The sequence below is a fragment of the Hyperoodon ampullatus genome (assembly GCF_949752795.1).
Source record: "Hyperoodon ampullatus genome assembly, chromosome: 19".
NCBI lineage: Eukaryota > Metazoa > Chordata > Mammalia > Artiodactyla > Ziphiidae > Hyperoodon > Hyperoodon ampullatus.
The window spans coordinates 46009381-46027088 of NC_136932.1; the positions used below are offsets into that span (position 1 = coordinate 46009381).

General features: G+C 44.5%; 1 protein-coding gene across 1 annotated transcript; it reads left to right on the forward strand.

Moving 5' to 3' along the window:
• The first annotated feature begins 9673 nt into the window (after positions 1-9673).
• SDF2 (stromal cell derived factor 2) lies at positions 9674-16147 on the forward strand. Its single transcript, XM_079725087.1, has 3 exons — positions 9674-9836; positions 11924-12120; positions 15473-16147. The coding sequence occupies exons 1-3, from the start codon at positions 9686-9688 to the stop codon at positions 15758-15760; spliced, it is 636 nt and encodes a 211-aa protein (XP_079581213.1). The 5' UTR covers positions 9674-9685; the 3' UTR covers positions 15761-16147.
• Positions 16148-17708: the final 1561 nt, after the last annotated feature.

The window sequence follows — 17708 nt, forward strand, 5'->3', positions numbered from 1 at the left end:
GGTGCCACTGATCTGCCCAGTCATTTCTACCTGGGAGGAGAGAGTAAGAATCAGATGGCTCCATCTCTTTCATTATCCATTCCTCTCACAACTGCCCCTCTCATGTGTACCTTATAAAAAGCAATTATACTGGACTGCTCTGTATATACCACCTTGCTCGTCCAAAGAGTTTTATCACACTTACCATCTGGGGACAGGAATAGGCAGACGAAGAAATTAGTGTAGGAATAATTACATAGGTAGGGATATGGTGTAGTGAGATTATATGACTCACTCATAAGTTTGGGAAACAATAATTAAATGCCAACTTAATGACAGGAACTTTCATATACACTATCAAAAGGAAAATCCTTTTCGACAGATTAAACAACGTTTCATGAAGTTGAGCCCCCTTGTGTGAGTAGTGGTTGGGAGCATTTGGGTAGAGAAGGGGTCTCTTCAGAAACATCAGAACCACAACTCTATTGTGACCATTTACCTCCCCAGCAAAACAAAAACCAAAAAACCAAAAATACAAGAAACACTTTGAAAGAGACTTCCATGGCCTACAAATTAAATGCAACATAGTTAAATACAAAAACTGCTGGGCCTAAGAGTAGAGATAAAATCCTGGCCTCACCATCTACTAGGTATATAAACTTAAGCATATTATTGAACGTGCCTGAATATCAATTTCTTCATCTGGAAAATGGCAACAGCACTACCTACCTCGCAGGGTAGTTAAGAATATCACATGACATAGGAGAAAGAACCTGGTCTACTATTTCAAAAAATGCTAACTGAGTTTAAATTTGAATCCTGGGCATAATTTTCCTCAGCATTCTGTAACTTTGTACCAACCAATCCCAACTTTGTCTTCTACTTTCCCGCTGTCAGATGCATCCAAAGTCTGGAAATGGCAGTGGAGAACCACAGAACCATGACATGGAGTTTCCTGGGCTTTAAAACACAGCACTGGGACTTCCCTGGTGGCACAGTGGTTAAGAATCTGCCTGCCAATGCAGGGGACACAGGTTCGAGCCCTGGTCCGGGAAGATCCCACATGCCGCGGACCAACTAAGCCCGTGCGCCACAGCTACCGAGCCTGCGCTCTAGAGCCCGCGAGCCACAACTACTGAGCCCATGTGCCACAACTACTGACGCCTGCACGCCTAGAGCCCGTGCTCCACAACAAGAGAAGCCACTGCAATGAGAAGCCTGTGCACCACAACGAAAAGTAGCCCCCGCTCGCCGCAACTAGAGAAAGCCCGCACGCAGCAACAAAGACCCCACGCAGCCAAAAATATAAAAAACAAAACAAAACAAAAAAAAAACAGAGCTCTGATCACACAAATCATAGCATCAAGATTCCATTCTGGAATCCTGAAGCTGGCTGCTGATCAACTCAGCACCACTCCTCACCCTGTCCTGAATTACGGTTCACTGCATATGTCCATTTTCTCCACTTAGACTATAAGCTTCTGGAAGTCAAAGACAATATCCAGTTGAAGGGCTAATAAAAACCATGAAAACATAAACGGCAATGTAAGAGGCATTACATGGTACTTTATGCTGTACCAGATAAGCTGTTTCCCACTAGGTGCTCTATACAAAATAGAAACTGCTAAGTATCTGTTAAATAGATTACTTATTGTTTCATGTCTTCCCAGTTAAAGAAGGCAGTGGAACTGGAGAGAGAGGAGGGTGGCTAATGGCTACCTCAAGTGGTCTAAGCTCTAGAAGGAGGCTTAAGTTTTGTGGCTCTAATTCTCCTGAAAATTACCCTTACTGATACCAACTGATACCATAACCAGTTAAGATTAACTGAGCTCAAGGAAATAAAACTGAAGGTACTAAGTTCTGGTGGAAAGGGAGGGTCAATGATATGGTCTTATGTTCAATTTTAGGCTGAGGTTCCAGATGCCATTCTTTTCAAACTGTACTGAATGCCTACCAAGTACAAACACTCTGCTAGGAGCTGGGGATTTGAAGAGAAACAGGACTGTATGTTCTCAAGGAGCTGATGTCTAGTAGAGGGCCAAATAAGGACCTTAAAATAATTTTATGTATTTTGACATGTATGTAGAGCAGGCACAGGAAGAGAATTGGAAAATGAACAAACCCACAAAACCCAACCAAAACTAATATAGGCCTTTCCTGGGTACTTTATGCAATTAAAAAAAATGTGCCCTGGGCTTCCCTGGTGGCGCAGTGGTTGAGAGTCCGCCTGCCGATGCACGGGACACGGGTTCGTGCTCTGGTCCGGGAAGATCCCACATCCTGCAGAGCGGCTAGGCCCATGAGCCGTGGCCGCTGGGCCTGCGCGTCCGGAGCCTGTGCTCCGCAACGGGAGAGGCCACAACAGTGAGAGGCCTGCGTATCGCAAAAAAAAAAAAATGTGCCCTGAGGAATATTTTTTGCACACCTACCAAGTTCCAGACACTTAATAAATAACCTATTAACCCCTACATTGTCCTAGGAGTTACAGCACACTTCTCTCTCCATTCAGCAAAGGAGGAAATAGACTCAGAGATGAAGTCACTTGTTCAAGGCGACATAACTGTCAACTGCAAGAGGTGAGATCTGAGTTAAGGTCTGTCTGACTCCACTGAAACAGTTGTTTCTATGACATCAGTAGTTCTCAAAGTGTGGTCCAGGGATCACCCCCTCCTTTCTCTCATGAGTGTACAGTGGAGTTTTCCAGAGGTTATACGACATGTAGTATCACAACAGACTGAATGCAGAAGCAGGTAGGAAAATTCAGCATTCCTCTATTAAGGCAGACATTAAAAGGATTTGCCGAAAACAAAACAAAACAAAAAAACCCAAACCCAAAACCAAAACAATCCCCCCTCCAAAAATCCAAACCCCAGAACAAACCAAAAAACCCCCCCAAACCAAAAAAAAAACCCAAACAACATCACTCTTCTTACTATGTTTTTTGTTTTGAAGATTATACTTGTTTTTCATAAAACATGTTATTTATGCTAAAATGTAGTGGGCTTACTTTTTTTCTCAGCTTTACTCATGTACAATTGACCCTTGAACAACATGGGTTTGAACTGCGTGGGTCCACTTATATGCGGATTTTTTACCCAGTAAATATAGTAGTATCTGTATTTTCATTTTACAGATCTTTAAATTAAATGTGGGAAACTGTTTGTGTTTGATTAGAGATCACAATATGTGGAATCAAAAGAATCAGGGTTTGGGCTTCCCTGGTGGTGCAGTGATTGAGAGTCTGCCTGCCGATGGACACAGGTTCGTGCCCCGGTCCGGGAAGATCCCACATGCCACGGAGCGGCTGGGCCCGTGAGCCATGGCCGCTGAGCCTGCACGTCCGGAGCCTGTGCTCCGCAACGGGAGAGGCCACAACAGCAAGAGGCCCTCATACCGCAAAAAAAAAAAAAAAAAAAAGAATCAGGGTTTAAGTTTTGATTCTATCCAAATTGTTTCAGCTTCCTGCCCTTGGGTGAGTCATTCATCAATTCCTTTGTTTTTGAGGCAGAGATAGCCGAATGCGGATTGTGAGGGGAAGAGAGGTGGGTCAGCACATCAACCCTGTGTTATCCAAGGGTCAACTGTAATTGGCATATAACATTGTGTAAGGTTAAGGTCTATAACGTGTTGATTTGATATACTTGTATATTGCAAACGGGCTTATTATTATGTTAAAATGAATTAACATTCATCTATTTATTTAGTCATTAATTTACTTTAGAAATTAATTTTAATTTCTAATCTGATTAACATCTATATGTATAAATCTCAAACATCAATAGATGTAACTCACATTAACAAAATGTCTTTGGAATCTTAAATTATCTTTAAGAGTATAAAGGGGTCCTGAGATCAAAAAGTTTGAGAGCCACTATACTACACCATTGTATAGGTCCCATAGGGTGGTGATACAGGAAGCCTTGGGTTAGACTGATGCCCTTTCCCCCGCAAGATCTGTATCCTTAAGGTCATTCAGCCTGAGTACAGCCAAAAATGAATATCTAAAACTTCTGCCGATTAAATGTAGTGTTCTAATTTTAATACTGCTCTCTTTCAGCCCTGAACTAAGTCATTAAAGATAGATTTGGGTACAGCAGCCCCTACAGATAGCTTACTTTAATTAGGCTATCAGACCCACAAATTCAGTCTTGTAAGGCCTCAACATCTTCACACTAAGTGCCAGCTCCTCCAGACCAGATGCCCTACAGCCTACTTAGCAGAGAGAAACAGACAGCCTACCTGATGAAAGCACAGCTTTATTCTGTTCTGCGGGCAGCTGGTGCTCTGTGCTGCATGCAGCTTTCCTCCCATTCCCTAGGTTAGCAATGAAGTACATGCTGTGCTATAGCTGGGGAATGCCTCCGATCTAACTCACTGCCAAGACTTCTAGTTAAAATACCTTGTGCCAGAAGCAATCCTGATTTGCTGCAACTTGAGGGAGCTAGATGTGCAGAGGGTGCTGCAGCAGCACTGCAGGCTGAGGTTGGCAAGCAGCAACTATTCCAGAACAAAAACAGTATTTATTAGTATGTGATTATCATTAATATATGATATCTGAGTCTGATGTCATTTGGATTTTGTATTTAGGACTTATGCTCATGAATTTTCCCCATATTCAGATTCTAAGTTAAATTTGCTACTGAAATAGATCCAGAAGGGGAGTGGGGTGGTGAAAGGAGAAGGTTTCTCCAGGCGGAAGCACAGCTGCAGTACACGATGTGGCTCAAAGGGACAGGCTGGCGGTTACCATGACATTCTCTGGAAGAGGAATGGAGCTGGGATCAGATTGCCACAGGGGAGGCCCTCCACAGTCCCTCCCTTGGAACAAGATGATGTAGGAGGCAATTAAAAGGAGACCAGAGCAAAAAGAGATGTCTGTTAATTCCCTCCACTGGCAGCTTCAATTAACGTTTACAGTTTTGTTTTTTTAGGGTAAAGCTCTGTGCTGGGACTTGGGTATATAAAAATAAGTAAAACATGCTTTTGACCCTAGTGTTCATATTCATCTCACAAAAAACTTGTAAATAAAGCTATGACAGGGGCTTCCCTGGTGGTGCAGTGGTTAAGAATCTGCCTGCCAATGCAGGGGACACAGGTTCAAGCCCTGGTCTGGGAAGATCCCACATGCCACGGAGCAACTAAGCCCGTGCGCCACAACTACTGAGCCTGTGCTCTAGAGCCTGCGAGCCACAACTACTGAGCCCGTGTGCCACAACTACTGAAGCCCGCACACCTAGAGCTGGTGCTCCGCAACAAGACAAGCCACCGCAATGAGAAGCCCGCACACCACAACGAAGAGCAGCCCCCGCTCGCCGCAACTAGAGAAAGCCTGCGTGCAGCAACACGGCCATAAATAAATAAATAAATAAAGTTACGACAGAACACAATAAATGTTTTATGGTAGTTATACACGAGAACTATGAAAGCAATATTAAGACAGAGGTCAGGGCTTCCCTGGTGGCGCAGTGGTTGAGAGTCCGCCTGCCGATGCAGGGGACACCGGTTCGTGCCCCAGTCTGGGAGGATCCCACATGCCGCGGAGCGGCTGGGCCTGTGAGCCATGGCCGCTGAGCCTGCGTGTCCGGAGCCTGTGCTCTGCAACGGGAGAGGCCACAACAGTGAGAGGCCCGCATACCACAAAAAAAAAAAAAAAAAAAAAAAAAAGACAGAGGTCACAGAATGCCTCAGAAAAGGTGATGCCTGAGTTGAGAGGAGTTAAGAAGATAGTCTGGAAAAAGGCAACACGAGCAAAGGCTTAGAGGTCTGACAGGGCCTAGTGATCTGGAGAACAGCCCTAGAAGTCTGGTGTGGAGTTTAAACTATAAGACATTCTGCATTTGATGAGCAAGAGCCTAAGACTACTCCAAAGGTGTTCACAAATGACTACCTAACTTGGAATACAAAAACCTAAGAGTTTAATAAACAAAAGTATTCAGAGTCCACTCAAGACAAGTTCTTTTAAGTTTGGGATTCAGAACTCTGTTATGAAAAATCCTAATCACATCAAGTCAAGATGTTAGAATACAGAAAATGTTAGTTCTACCTATAACCATTTTAACATGCACACCGTATTTATATGAAATAACAGTCTTAGAAGCTTTTCAAGAATCTTTTCAATGCCTGGGCATAAAAAGCACTATTGTTAATAGTTAACATAATAAGTAATTTAAAAATATTAGTTTTTTCTTTTCTTTCCATGTTTCCTTGGGGGACAAGGAAAGGGCAAACAAGGAGCAGGAACAACTAAAATATGTAACCAGATTCAGTATCCCTGCAACAGTTACTGAGCCTTGTGCAACACACACTGGGGGAGCAGACAGTTCCTGCTCTAGCACAGAGGGGCTGATCTGTCATTGTAGTACAAAAGCAGACATAGACAGTATGTAAATGAATGGGAGTGGCCTAATTTCTTAGTTTAGTAACCCCTGATCTAGAAGTAGAGAAGGTCTTTAAAGAATTGATGGCATGGGCTTCCCTGGTGCAGTGGTTAAGAATCCACCTGCTAATGCAGGGGACACGGGTTCAAGCCCTGGTCCAGGAAGATCCCACATACCATGGAGCAATTAAGCTCATGCTCCACAACTACTGAGCCTGTGCTCTAGAGCCCCCGAGCCACAGCTACTGAGCCCGTGCGCGCCTAGAGCCCGTGCACTGCAACAAGAGGAGCCACCACAATGAGAAGCCTACGCTTGCTGCAACTAGAGAAAAGCCTGCGCAGAGCAACAAAGTCCCAACGCAGCCAAAAATAAAATAAATAAAATAAAAAAAAATTATTAAATAAATGTTAAAAGAAAAAAAAATTGATGGCAAAGGTACCATGGGAGACTGTAATAGAGGATTCTAACCTGGTTTTGAGAAAGTGACTTTAAATAAAGACCTTAAATAGTGAGGCAGAATTAACTAAGTGGAGGAGCTGGCTTCTTTGGAGATGGTTCGAGAAGTGGTGTTGTTGGAGAAAAGTGCTCCCAGCGCAAGGCCCAGAATATGCTGTAGCAGGAACAGTGAGGGTCAGTTTGACTGGAGAGAGGGTTCATGATGAGTTAGAGGTGAGGCCACAAGGATCTTGATAGGACAACTTAAGGATTTTGGATTCTATCTGAAAGGTGCTGGGAAGCCCCTACAGGGTTTTAAACCAAGAATTGACTTAGTAATTTACTTGTTAATTAAATAAATATTTATTTAATGAGTGCCTACTACACGCCAGGCACATACAAGACAAACTCCCTGCCCCTAGGATACCTGTATTCTGTAATTTGCCAGGAGACAAACCACAAGCAAATAAAATAAAGCTTGCTCTAAGTGCTAGGAAGGAAGTAAACACCCTCACCTTTGAGAGGGTTAGTTTAGGCCAAGAGGTCAAGAATGGGCAGGCTGTGGTATCCAGAGCCAGGGGAGGAGGTTCCTGGCTGAAAAGGTGGGCAAGAACTTGGCATATGGTAGGCAATGTCCTATGGCCAGTGTGACCAAAGAACGGTAAAGGCAGCAGAATGAGAGAGGGAGAAGGGGCCTGCTCAAGTCAGGCTGCGAAGGCCACGGAAAGCCACTGGAAAAGGAAATGACATGATCTGACCTGACCTGATCCTGCTAATGTGGAAAATGGACTGGGAGGGGTTCTGGGTGGAAGCAGAGAAAACTGAAGATACTATTGTGGTAGCTTGGGCAAAAGATGCTGGTGGCTTGGAACAGGGTAGCAGCAGTGGAGATGGAGAATAGAAGAGAGATTTGAAATATATTTTGGAGGTAGAAATGACAGGACTTAATGAAAGACTTGGCGGGGTGGGGGGTGGGGGAGGTGGATAGTAAAAAAGAATCCAAGATGATTTTCAGAGGTCTGGCTTTGGTAAGCATGTGGATGAGAGTACCACTTAGTAATGTAGGGAAGACCAGGTTTGGGATGATGAGAAAAACCAAAATTTTCTTTTTCTTATGTCAGGTTTGGGATGTCTAAGAGACATCCAAATGGAGCTGTTAAATAGGCATTTTGTGTGATTCTTAAACATAGAGGAGAGAAGGCTGGGCTAGAGACTTAAACTCGGGAGTTGCCAACTTTCAGATGGTTATTAAAGCCACAGGACTGGGTCATCTGAAGGAAGCATGCCAAAAACCCAGGATTAAACTCTGAAGGAAATTCAACTGTAAGATGTGACTGCACCACTTCCTGATGTGATTAATCCCAGGATGAGATTTAAATTTCTTCGGGGGTAGCAATACCATGCTAATCTGATCTAGTAGCCACCCAAAGCAACTAAATAAGCTTTCAGATGTTTCAGACTTGTACTGGCTGGAGGAACACAAGTCATGCAAAAGGGCTCTAAATTCACAGTTGATGGGGGAGCAATCATACTTTTGTAATCAATACATAAGACTTAAAAATCAGTAACTTTCATATAAACAGTTAAACTAAAAAAGGTCGAACTAAGCTTTTTTTGTCCCAACAAATCAATTACACTCTCCATGTTCATTAATAACAGCAGTGTAACTTAATACTCCCTTGCTACTTCTGATATTACAGTGAAGTATTTTAAGAGAGCTGAGGCCTCCTCTAACAGAAAAATAAGTATCAGTACTTGTAACAAACACGGGAAATGAACCGCTCCAGCTGGTTCAAGGGAGTTCCTGGAGAGAAAGGCAGAAACTGGAAGAAAATAAAGTTTTTGTCTTAATAGCCCATTCTGATGTGTCTGGTAAGCGTTTGATGAATGTAGCCATCTACAAAAAGTTCCAATTATATTATTCAACAATATGGAAAAAGACGGAATTTGGCATCGCCCTCTAGCCTGATGGCCGAGTTGCTGGAACTCCGTAGGTTTCACATCCCCAGGACAACAATTCGATCACCTGATTCTGACGCGGAAGCCCCACGTCCCTTCCATTCCAAACCCTATCGCGCGGCCCAGTTTTCAAAAGCTGCGAGAGAAGAACGGCATCCCAGGAAGCCTGCTGACACAACAGGCCACCCAATTCATGGGTTCTGGGTGGCAGAGGGTTGGGAAAAGCCTTGAGACTCTGGGCAACTACCCCGCTTTCTTCCTCCTTCTCTCTCATAGAGCAGGGCAGGCCGGAGGCCCCCTTCTTCCCGCATACCGCTCCCCAGTGCCTCGTCCCTTACGGGACCAGGCCCTAGGAGCCTGGCTCCCCACCTGACCCATTCGAGGAACACGCTTTCCAGTCCAAACTTTACCTGCCTGAGGCCCGCCGTTTCTCCGGTGCGCTAAGCCCCCACCGAGGAAAATGGAGTCCTCGAACCGAGACTGGGAAAGGATAGTACGGACCCACCGCACGGTCCCTCCGCCGCCACCGCCGCCGCCGCTGCTGCGTCAACGTACTACGTCACTTCCGGCCCCCTGTCACTGGGAGTGGGCGGACCAGTTCTTGCTCTCTTCTCCCAACCGGGTCTCCGGGCTTCGCCGGGGGCGGGGGCGGGGGCGGGGGTGGGGTGGGGAGGGGGGCATGGGGGTAGCTGGGCTGGGCTGGCCGAAGCAGTTCAAGAAGGCAACTGTCATAGGGCCCTCGTAACAGAATAAGCTGAATGAGGAGGTCGGAAGCAACCAGACCTAGCCTGTTCCTCAGGCCGCTCTAGCCAAAGGAACCATAAAGACCAGACTAGAGCTCCTTTTCGTCCTCTCTGTGGTTCCACCCGCGGCTTCCGGTTCCGGGGAGGGGCCAAGTTTTCTTCGAAGATTAGGGTCTCCGCGCTACAGACAGGATGGCTGCGGTGTCGGTGCTGTTGTTCGGGGGTTTGTGGAGTGCTGTGGGATCGTCCAATCTGGCTGTCGTTACATGCGGTTCTGTGGTGAAGCTGCTCAATACGCGCCACAACGTGCGACTGCACTCACACGACGTGCGCTACGGGTCAGGTACGGCGACCCGGGTTCGGGTGGGCTGGGAAGGCCTGGTAGGCTCCGGAGGGGGCGGGGCCTAGAGAAACTCTTAGGGGTGTGGTCTGGGAAGGTTAGGGGAGCGCGGGGGAGGTTCCTGAGGTCTGGAGGCGGAGAGTCCGAGAGTTGAGTGGTCCTTAAGCATCTTAATCGTAATCTTAGTTTTTATGTGGTGAGCTTCGTGCCAGGCACATTACATATTTGCTTTTTAAGACTCACAACATTCCTACGACGCATAGACTATTATTCTCATTTTACAGGCGAGGAAACAGACTCAAATAAATCGCATACTCAAAGCCTTGGCAGCTAGTGAATGACAGTATGGGGTTCGATCTACATCTGTCCAGGGTTAAAGTCTGCTTTCAGTTACTGCAGGCTGGTACTACTCAGTGCAGGAGAGACAGACATGTAGAAAATTACAGTAAGTGCTGTTATTTCTGAAGTCTTCCAAGACCTCATTCTTTGATTATAATCCTCTGTTCTAGCTCTTTTCCATCTTACACTTGCTCTTCAACTCTTTTCCTTTGGCCTCTTTTCACTCAGACCTTATCCTTTTTGTAAAGGAGAACTGAAACACTCACTGGAATTGGAGAGGAAACTGTTGAGAGGGCTTTTTAACGTATGAAACTAAAATGCTTAGCTTGTGGGTTCATTTATAATTCAGCAATTATTTGTAGATTCATTCATTCAGTATAGATTTAAGGAATCTACTGTGTGTCTAATATTGTTCTAGATACAGGAAATACAGTAATGAGCCAGTGAGCAAGTTACAAGAAAACGAAAACAGAAAGGAGAGGGAAAAAGTTCAGGTCGTGAGATGTGAGAGACATCTAAGATGACTGCTAGATTTCTGTCTTAGATAACTGATGATGCTATTAGCTAAGAGAGGAAGGAGTTCTCTTAGATGGAGACTGGTCTGTGGTTTATGATACCCAAAACCTGTCTGGCCAGGTAGACTAGGAGAGGAACTGAATTGTCATTGTTGGGACGTCTTAATAATCCTAGCGGTGGGCTTGCCTGGTGGCGCAGTGGTTAAGAATCCGCCTGCCAATGCAGGGGACACGGGTTCGAGCCCTGGTCCGGGAAGATCCCACATGCCGCGGAGCAACTAAGCCCATGCGCCACAACTGCTGAGCCTGCGCTCTAGAGCCCGTGAGCCACTACTTCTGAGCCCACGTGTCACAACTACTGAAGCCCACACGCCTAGAGCTTGTGCTCCGTAATAAGAGAAGCCACCACAGTGAGAAGCCTGCGCACTGCAACGAAGAGTAGCCCCAGCTCGCCACAACTAGAGAAAGCCCATGCACAGCAACAAAGACCCAATGCAGCCAAAAAAAAAAAAAAGTTGAAATTGTAAATTTAAAAAAAAAAAAAAACTTTTGTACTATGTTGGATATATCACTTACAGGAATTGGAGAGCTGTAATGGCTTGTTGGATTAAAGTTGACAGCAAAAACCGGTCTCATTTTATTTTATTTTTAATTAATTAATTTATTTTTGGCTGCATTGGGTCTTCGTTGCTGTGCGCGGGCTTTCTCTAGTTGCGGTGAGTGGGGGCTACTGTTCGTTGCAGTGTGCGGGTTTCTCATTGCGGTGACTTCTCTTGTTGCGGAGCACGGGCTCTAGGTGCGCAGGCTTCAGTAGTTGTGGCACGCAGGCTCAGTAGTTGTGGCTCGCGGACTCTAGAGCGCAGGCTCAGTAGCTGTGGTGCATGGGCTTAGTTGCTCCACGGCATGTGGGATCTTCCCGGACCAGGGCTCAAACCCGTGTCCCCTGCATTGACAAGCGGATTGGATTCTTAACCACTGTGTTACCAGGGAAGCCCTGATATGGTACACTCTTAAACATAGTTTATCATATAATAACTAATACTATATAAATACATTTAGTGTTTTTCATATATATTTTAATGTCATAGAAGAAAAAAATATGAAGCATGGGGTTTCCTTCCCAGCCCCCCAAACCTATTTTATGACACAGGGCACATTATTAGCCATAGGAAAGAGAGGGGTCAGGTTGAGCTCACCCTCTTTTCTTTTTCTTTTTCTTTTTTTTTTTGACTGCAGGTAGTGGGCAGCAGTCAGTGACAGGTGTAACCTCTGTGGATGACAGCAATAGTTACTGGAGGATACGGGGGAAGACGGCCACAGTGTGTGAGAGGGGAACCCCCATCAGATGTGGTCAGCCCATCCGGCTGACACATGTCAACACTGGCCGAAACCTCCATAGTCACCACTTCACCTCACCTCTTTCTGGAAACCAGGTGAGGTGGCATCCTGTGGGTCATTGCTGCTCATTACTCAGTTGAGTTGTTTGATATCTTGGTTCTTAGCCCTTTCTCTTCCAGGTATAGATCTTCTCTTTTGTGCAGACCTGAAGAATTGCCTCTGTCTCATAAGTGTGAAGGAAGTTGTTTCTGGTCAAAATGGAGACTCTACATTTAGATCAAATCAAGAAATGAGGAAAGAGAGAATAGGTATATGTTAGTGTATCATAAGTTATCTTGATAAATCTTGCAATAAACCCAGTGTTTTCCAAACTTGCGATAAAAATTATTATTTTTTAATGATGCCAACTAACCACATTAGGAAAATGAATTAGGTATTGTGCCATTTTTTTTAAGCCTTGAACTTCTGAAGGATGTGGATCCCTTAATGACTGCTTCCCTCCCACTCCCCCTCTGTACATATTTTTCCCTATTAACGTCTTAACATTAGTATGGTAAATTTGCTACAGTAAATAAAGCAATACTGATACGTTATCAACTAAAGTCTATAGTTCATTCTGATTTCCTTAGTTTTTACCTACTGTCTTTTTTCTGTTCCAGGATCCCATCCACGTTACATTTAGTTGTCTCCTTAGACTCCTCTTGTCTGTGACAGTTTCTCAGATTCTCCTTGTTTTTGTTGACCTTGATAGTTTATTTATTTATTTATTTATTTTGCCATACGCGGGTCTCTCACTGTTGTGGCCTCTCCTGTTGCGGAGCACAGGCTCCGGACGCGCAGGCTCAGCGGCCGTGGCTCACGGGCCTAGCCGTTCCGCAGCATGTGGGATCTTCCCAGACCGGGGCACGAACCCGTGTCCCCTGCATCGGCAGGCGGACTCTCAACCACTGCGCCACCAGGGAAGCCTGATAGTTTATTTATTTATATTTTTTTTTTTGCGTTACGCGGGCTTCTCACTGCTGTGGCCTCTCCCATTGCGGAGCACAGGCTCCTGGATGCGCAGGCTCAGCGGCCATGGCGCACGGACCCAGCCGCTCCGCGGCATGTGGGATCCTCCCAGACAGGGGCACGAACCCGCGTCCCCTGCATCGGCAGGCGGACTCTCAACCACTGCGCCACCAGGGAAGCCCTGATAGTTTAGTTTTTATAAATTTATCTACTTATTCGTTTTTGGCTGCGTTGGGTCTTCATTGCTGCACGCATGCTTTCTCTAGTTGCGGTGAGTGGGGGCTATTCTTCGTTGCGGTGCGCAGGCTGCTCATTGCGGTGGCTTCTCTTGTTGCGGAGCACGGGCTCTAGGTGCATAGGCTTTAGTAGTTGTGGCACGCAGGCTCAGTAGTTGTGGCTCGTGGGCTCTAGAGCGCAGGCTTAGTAATTGTGCACAGCTTAGTTGCTCCGCGGCACGTTGGATCTTCCTGGACCGGGGCTTGAACCCATGTCCCCTGCACTGGCAGGCGGATTCCTAACCAGTGTGCCACCAGGGAAGTCCTGACCTTGATAGTTTTGAGGAGTGCTAGTCAGGTATATTATAGGGTGCTCCTCTGTTGGAATTTGTCTGATCTTTTTCTTATGATTAGACTGGATTTATAAAGGTTTTGGGGAGGAAGACCACAGAGGTAAAGTGCCATTTTCATCCCATCTATCTAGGGTACATAGTATCTTACGATTGTTGATATTGATTACCTGGCTGAAGTAGTGTTTTTCAGGTTTCTCTTGTAAAGTTATTCTTTTCATTTTTTCCCTTTGCATACTGTACTCTTTGGAAGGAAGTCACTGTGCACAGCTCATACTTGAGTTGGGAGTTATGCTCCTCTTCCTTTAGGGTAGAATAGTTACATAATTTATTTGGAATTCTTCTGCATGGAAGATTTGTCTTTTCTCTATTTAGTTAGTCATTTATTTTCATTGGTACGGACTCCTGGATATTTATTTTATACTTTGAGTTATAATCCAATACCATTGTCTTCATTATGTTGCTCACATTTTTCCAACTTTGGCTGTTGGGAGCTCTTTCAGCTGTCTCCTGTGTCCATTTGACCTGCTCCCATCATTGTGTATGTGTGTGGCTATGTTTTAACACTTCCTTACTTTCTGGCAGTAAAAGATATTCCAGGCTCATCTTGTATATTTCTTGCCCCAGTCCTAGAATCAGCTATTTCCCTATGGAGTCCTGCTTCCTTTTATTGGAAAACGGTATTCTTAAACCAAGATCTAGGCCTTTCATGAGCTTGTTGCTGGGGGTTTTGTTTCTTTTAGGCCCTCTCACCTGACAGGGCAAAGAAATATGTGTATGTACGTGTATATACTCATATTTATTGTAAGTGTTCACATATATAACCATCTATATCTATATTAAGTTAAACATGAGTTCTTACTGATGCCTCCAATTCTAATCCATTGCCACATAGACCATTTTAGCCTCCTCCCTTTGCTTATTTGTAAATTCCCACTCTTAACAGTGAGACACCCGGCTGCTAGCACTGTCATCCATTTACTTACTTGTTCAGTTCCACTATACAAGTATAGTAGTAGAATTGTTAATTATGTGCAGTTTCTTTTGTCTTTAGTCTTACAGACTTTATTTCCAAATGACTGATTTTTATCATCTAAAATTTTATAGCTCTTAGTATATATTTAAATCGTATGTGGCTGGTAGTGGTCATTTTGTAATGTATAGAAATATTGAGTCACTGTGTTGTGCACCTGGAATTAACATAGTGTTGTAGGTCAATTATACTTTGATTAAAAAAAATTATGTATGTCTGAAATAATCACTTTTAAAATTGTGATGGAAACTTTGAATTTTTGGCCTTATGGAGAATGGGATTAGAATACGAGTGGAAGATAGAATCTGCTATACTCTGCTCAATTAATATTTATTATTTTATTTAATTCTTATTCTCACAATTATCTTGTAAGGTATTGTCATCATTTTATAGAGGAGAAAATGAAAGCCCAAAGGAGTTACACAGGAAGGGACAAAGCTGACATTCAAGGTTTGCCTGTTTCCAGAGCCCATCCCCTTTCCAACTTGTGTTTCTCACCACGTCACTTAATGTCTAGTTAAGGGAATGAGGCAGGAATATTTAAAGTCAAATAACAAGAGGTAAAGTATTTGAAGACTATAATAGAAAATATAAGGCACACAGAGGAATATTTGCAAAGTAAACGTTTGGACCATAATCTTATGGCAAGTGATTTCAGGTCCTTGGTGTCTTTTTATCTTTTTTCCACAGTTTTATTTTATTTTATTTATTTTTAAACAACACTGGCAAGCCTCTTATTTATCACTTTTGGAGAGTCTTAGTTTTATTCCCATTGCCTCCCTCCCCTTTTCAAGCCTACGTGTCAGCTATACTAATGTCGCTACCTATGTGTGTCTTGCAGGAAGTGAGTGCTTTTGGTGAGGACGGTGAAGGCGATTATCTGGATGACTGGACGGTGCTCTGTAACGGGCCCTACTGGGTGAGGGATGGTGAGGTGCGGTTCAAGCATTCTTCCACTGAGGTTCTGCTGTCTGTCACAGGAGAACAATATGGTCGACCCATCAGTGGACAAAAAGAGGTGCATGGCATGGCCCAGCCAAGCCAGAACAACTACTGGAAAGCCATGGAAGGCATCTTCATGAAGCCCAGTGAGTTGTTGAAGGCAGAAGGCCACCACACAGAGCTATGAGTCTGGAGGCTGTGAGCCACTGTCACCACACAGTGTTCATAGACATCTGCTGCTCCTTCACCCTTTGGATCCCTGCCACAGGTGACCATGTCACCAGAGATGAAGATGCATGATAGGAAACAGTGGATGTGTTTGGAAGCCTCAGCCCTTCACAGTTGAATTGGTTGTTCTCCTAGACTTGGGTCAGTTATTTCTGAGTACAAGACTTGTTGGTGAAGGAGCAGGTGCTTTTTATTCATATTAATAAAACAAAAACTGAGGGAGGCATCCCTCCTAGCTGGGAAATTTTTATTCCTCAGAATCTTGGCATCATGGATTATTAATGTGTGTGACTTTTCTCCCACTTTCTTTCTCCAGAATGATATAAAAAATTTCACTGTTAGTCAACGTCACTGTATTGTCGTTTATTAGGCATGCTATTTCATAATCTGATTAATCCTTGAGTCCTAAGTCATTGCTAGGACTCTTGAGATGATGGGAACCTTTGGTGTGGGCCCTTTTGAAAGCCTTACTTGCATCCCACTTTTTCTATCTTTACTTTCACTTCTCCCTCAGCACCTCATCTTTATTAGATTTTTGACTAATTATGGCTATAGACCCTTAATAAATAGCCAATAAAATGTTTTACTTTGGATATGTTAACTGTACTTGAGAAAAAAGGGTAGGGGTGGAAAGTGGAACCAACATTTATTTACTGCTTGCTAAATACCGGGCACCATATTATAGATCTTACCTCATTTAATCCTCACAGATATGTTACCGGGTATATACTACGAGTTTACCAATGCAGAACAGAAAAGTTGAGTAACCGCCTGAATTCCTAAAGCTAGTAAATAATTTGAAGACAGGAATCCATATTTTTACTGCAGTACAACTGTGTTTAGTTCTTGGGAGATAACTATACTTTTTGGACAAATGTAGATGTCTTTCTCTGAAAAGGGGATTAGAAAGCTTTTGTCTTCTACTCACCTCACTTCTTCCTTTCCTCTGCTTGGCAGTTCCAGGAGGTTTGCTTTTCTGTCCTTCAAGTGGTGAACAGAAGTGTCTGTCATCTGCTGGAATTTCAGTGACCAGCGGGCCTTTTTATTTTTAGAAACTTCTGGATTTTTTCCTTACTTGCCTTAGGGAGTTAATGTTGAACATTTGGGGGTACCAGGTCTGTGCCAGACGTGACCTGTAACATTCAAAGACTTGATCTCTTTTACAAGGGCTTGTCTCGGTAAGCCGAGACCAGGAACCAGTTGAGCTCCATCTCTGCCCTCTTCCCTTTTTCCACTTCAGTTGCATTGCTCCCTTGAGAGCTCTCCAGAAAGAAGTAGACAAATGATAAAATCAACATTTCATGCCATTGAGATAGTTGGGAGTAGGGTGGTTTAACAGTCTGGGGAGAAAGAAAGGAAGTGGGACTTCCCTGGTGGCGCAGTGGTTGAGAGTCCGCCTGCTGATGCAGGGGACACGGGTTCGTGCCCCGGTCTGGGAAGATCCCACATGCCGCGGAGCGGCTGGGACCGTGAGCCATGGCCGCTGAGCCTGCGCGTCTGGAGCCTGTGCTCCGCAACGGGAGAGGCCACAACAGTGAGAGGCCCGCGTACCACAAAAAAAAAAAAAAAAAAAAAAGGAAGTGATAGAAACAGCTGAGTAAAGGGATCAGCTTTCACAACATGAATGAGAGTAGGGAGTTGTGTTGCAAGTACCCCTTCGTGGCTTGGTCAGAGTTTTGACTCAGTTGTTGGGCCTTCTCTGAAGGTTCACAGACAGGACATAACCTTGAAGCTGCAGATTACAAGGTGGATGGCGGAACTATAGCACCCGAGAGATAAGTAGAAACTTGAAAAAAACAGTGGTGGAGCCCTTGGGAAGATGTGAAATGACCAATAAGAGGATCGATTAGGTGAGGAAGGAAACCAGTTGGAGAGGTAAAAGCAACTTTGGGTAACCTAGGTGAAAG

Bases quoted from the DNA above. Each gene is read 5' to 3' on its own strand.
- SDF2 (XM_079725087.1), top strand. From the start codon at position 9,686: ATGGCTGCGGTGTCGGTGCTGTTGTTCGGGGGTTTGTGGAGTGCTGTG. The intron at 9,837-11,923 runs GTACGGCGACCC...TTTTGACTGCAG, and splicing joins CGACGTGCGCTACGGGTCAG to GTAGTGGGCAGCAGTCAGTG. The intron at 12,121-15,472 runs GTGAGGTGGCAT...TGTGTCTTGCAG, and splicing joins CACCTCTTTCTGGAAACCAG to GAAGTGAGTGCTTTTGGTGA.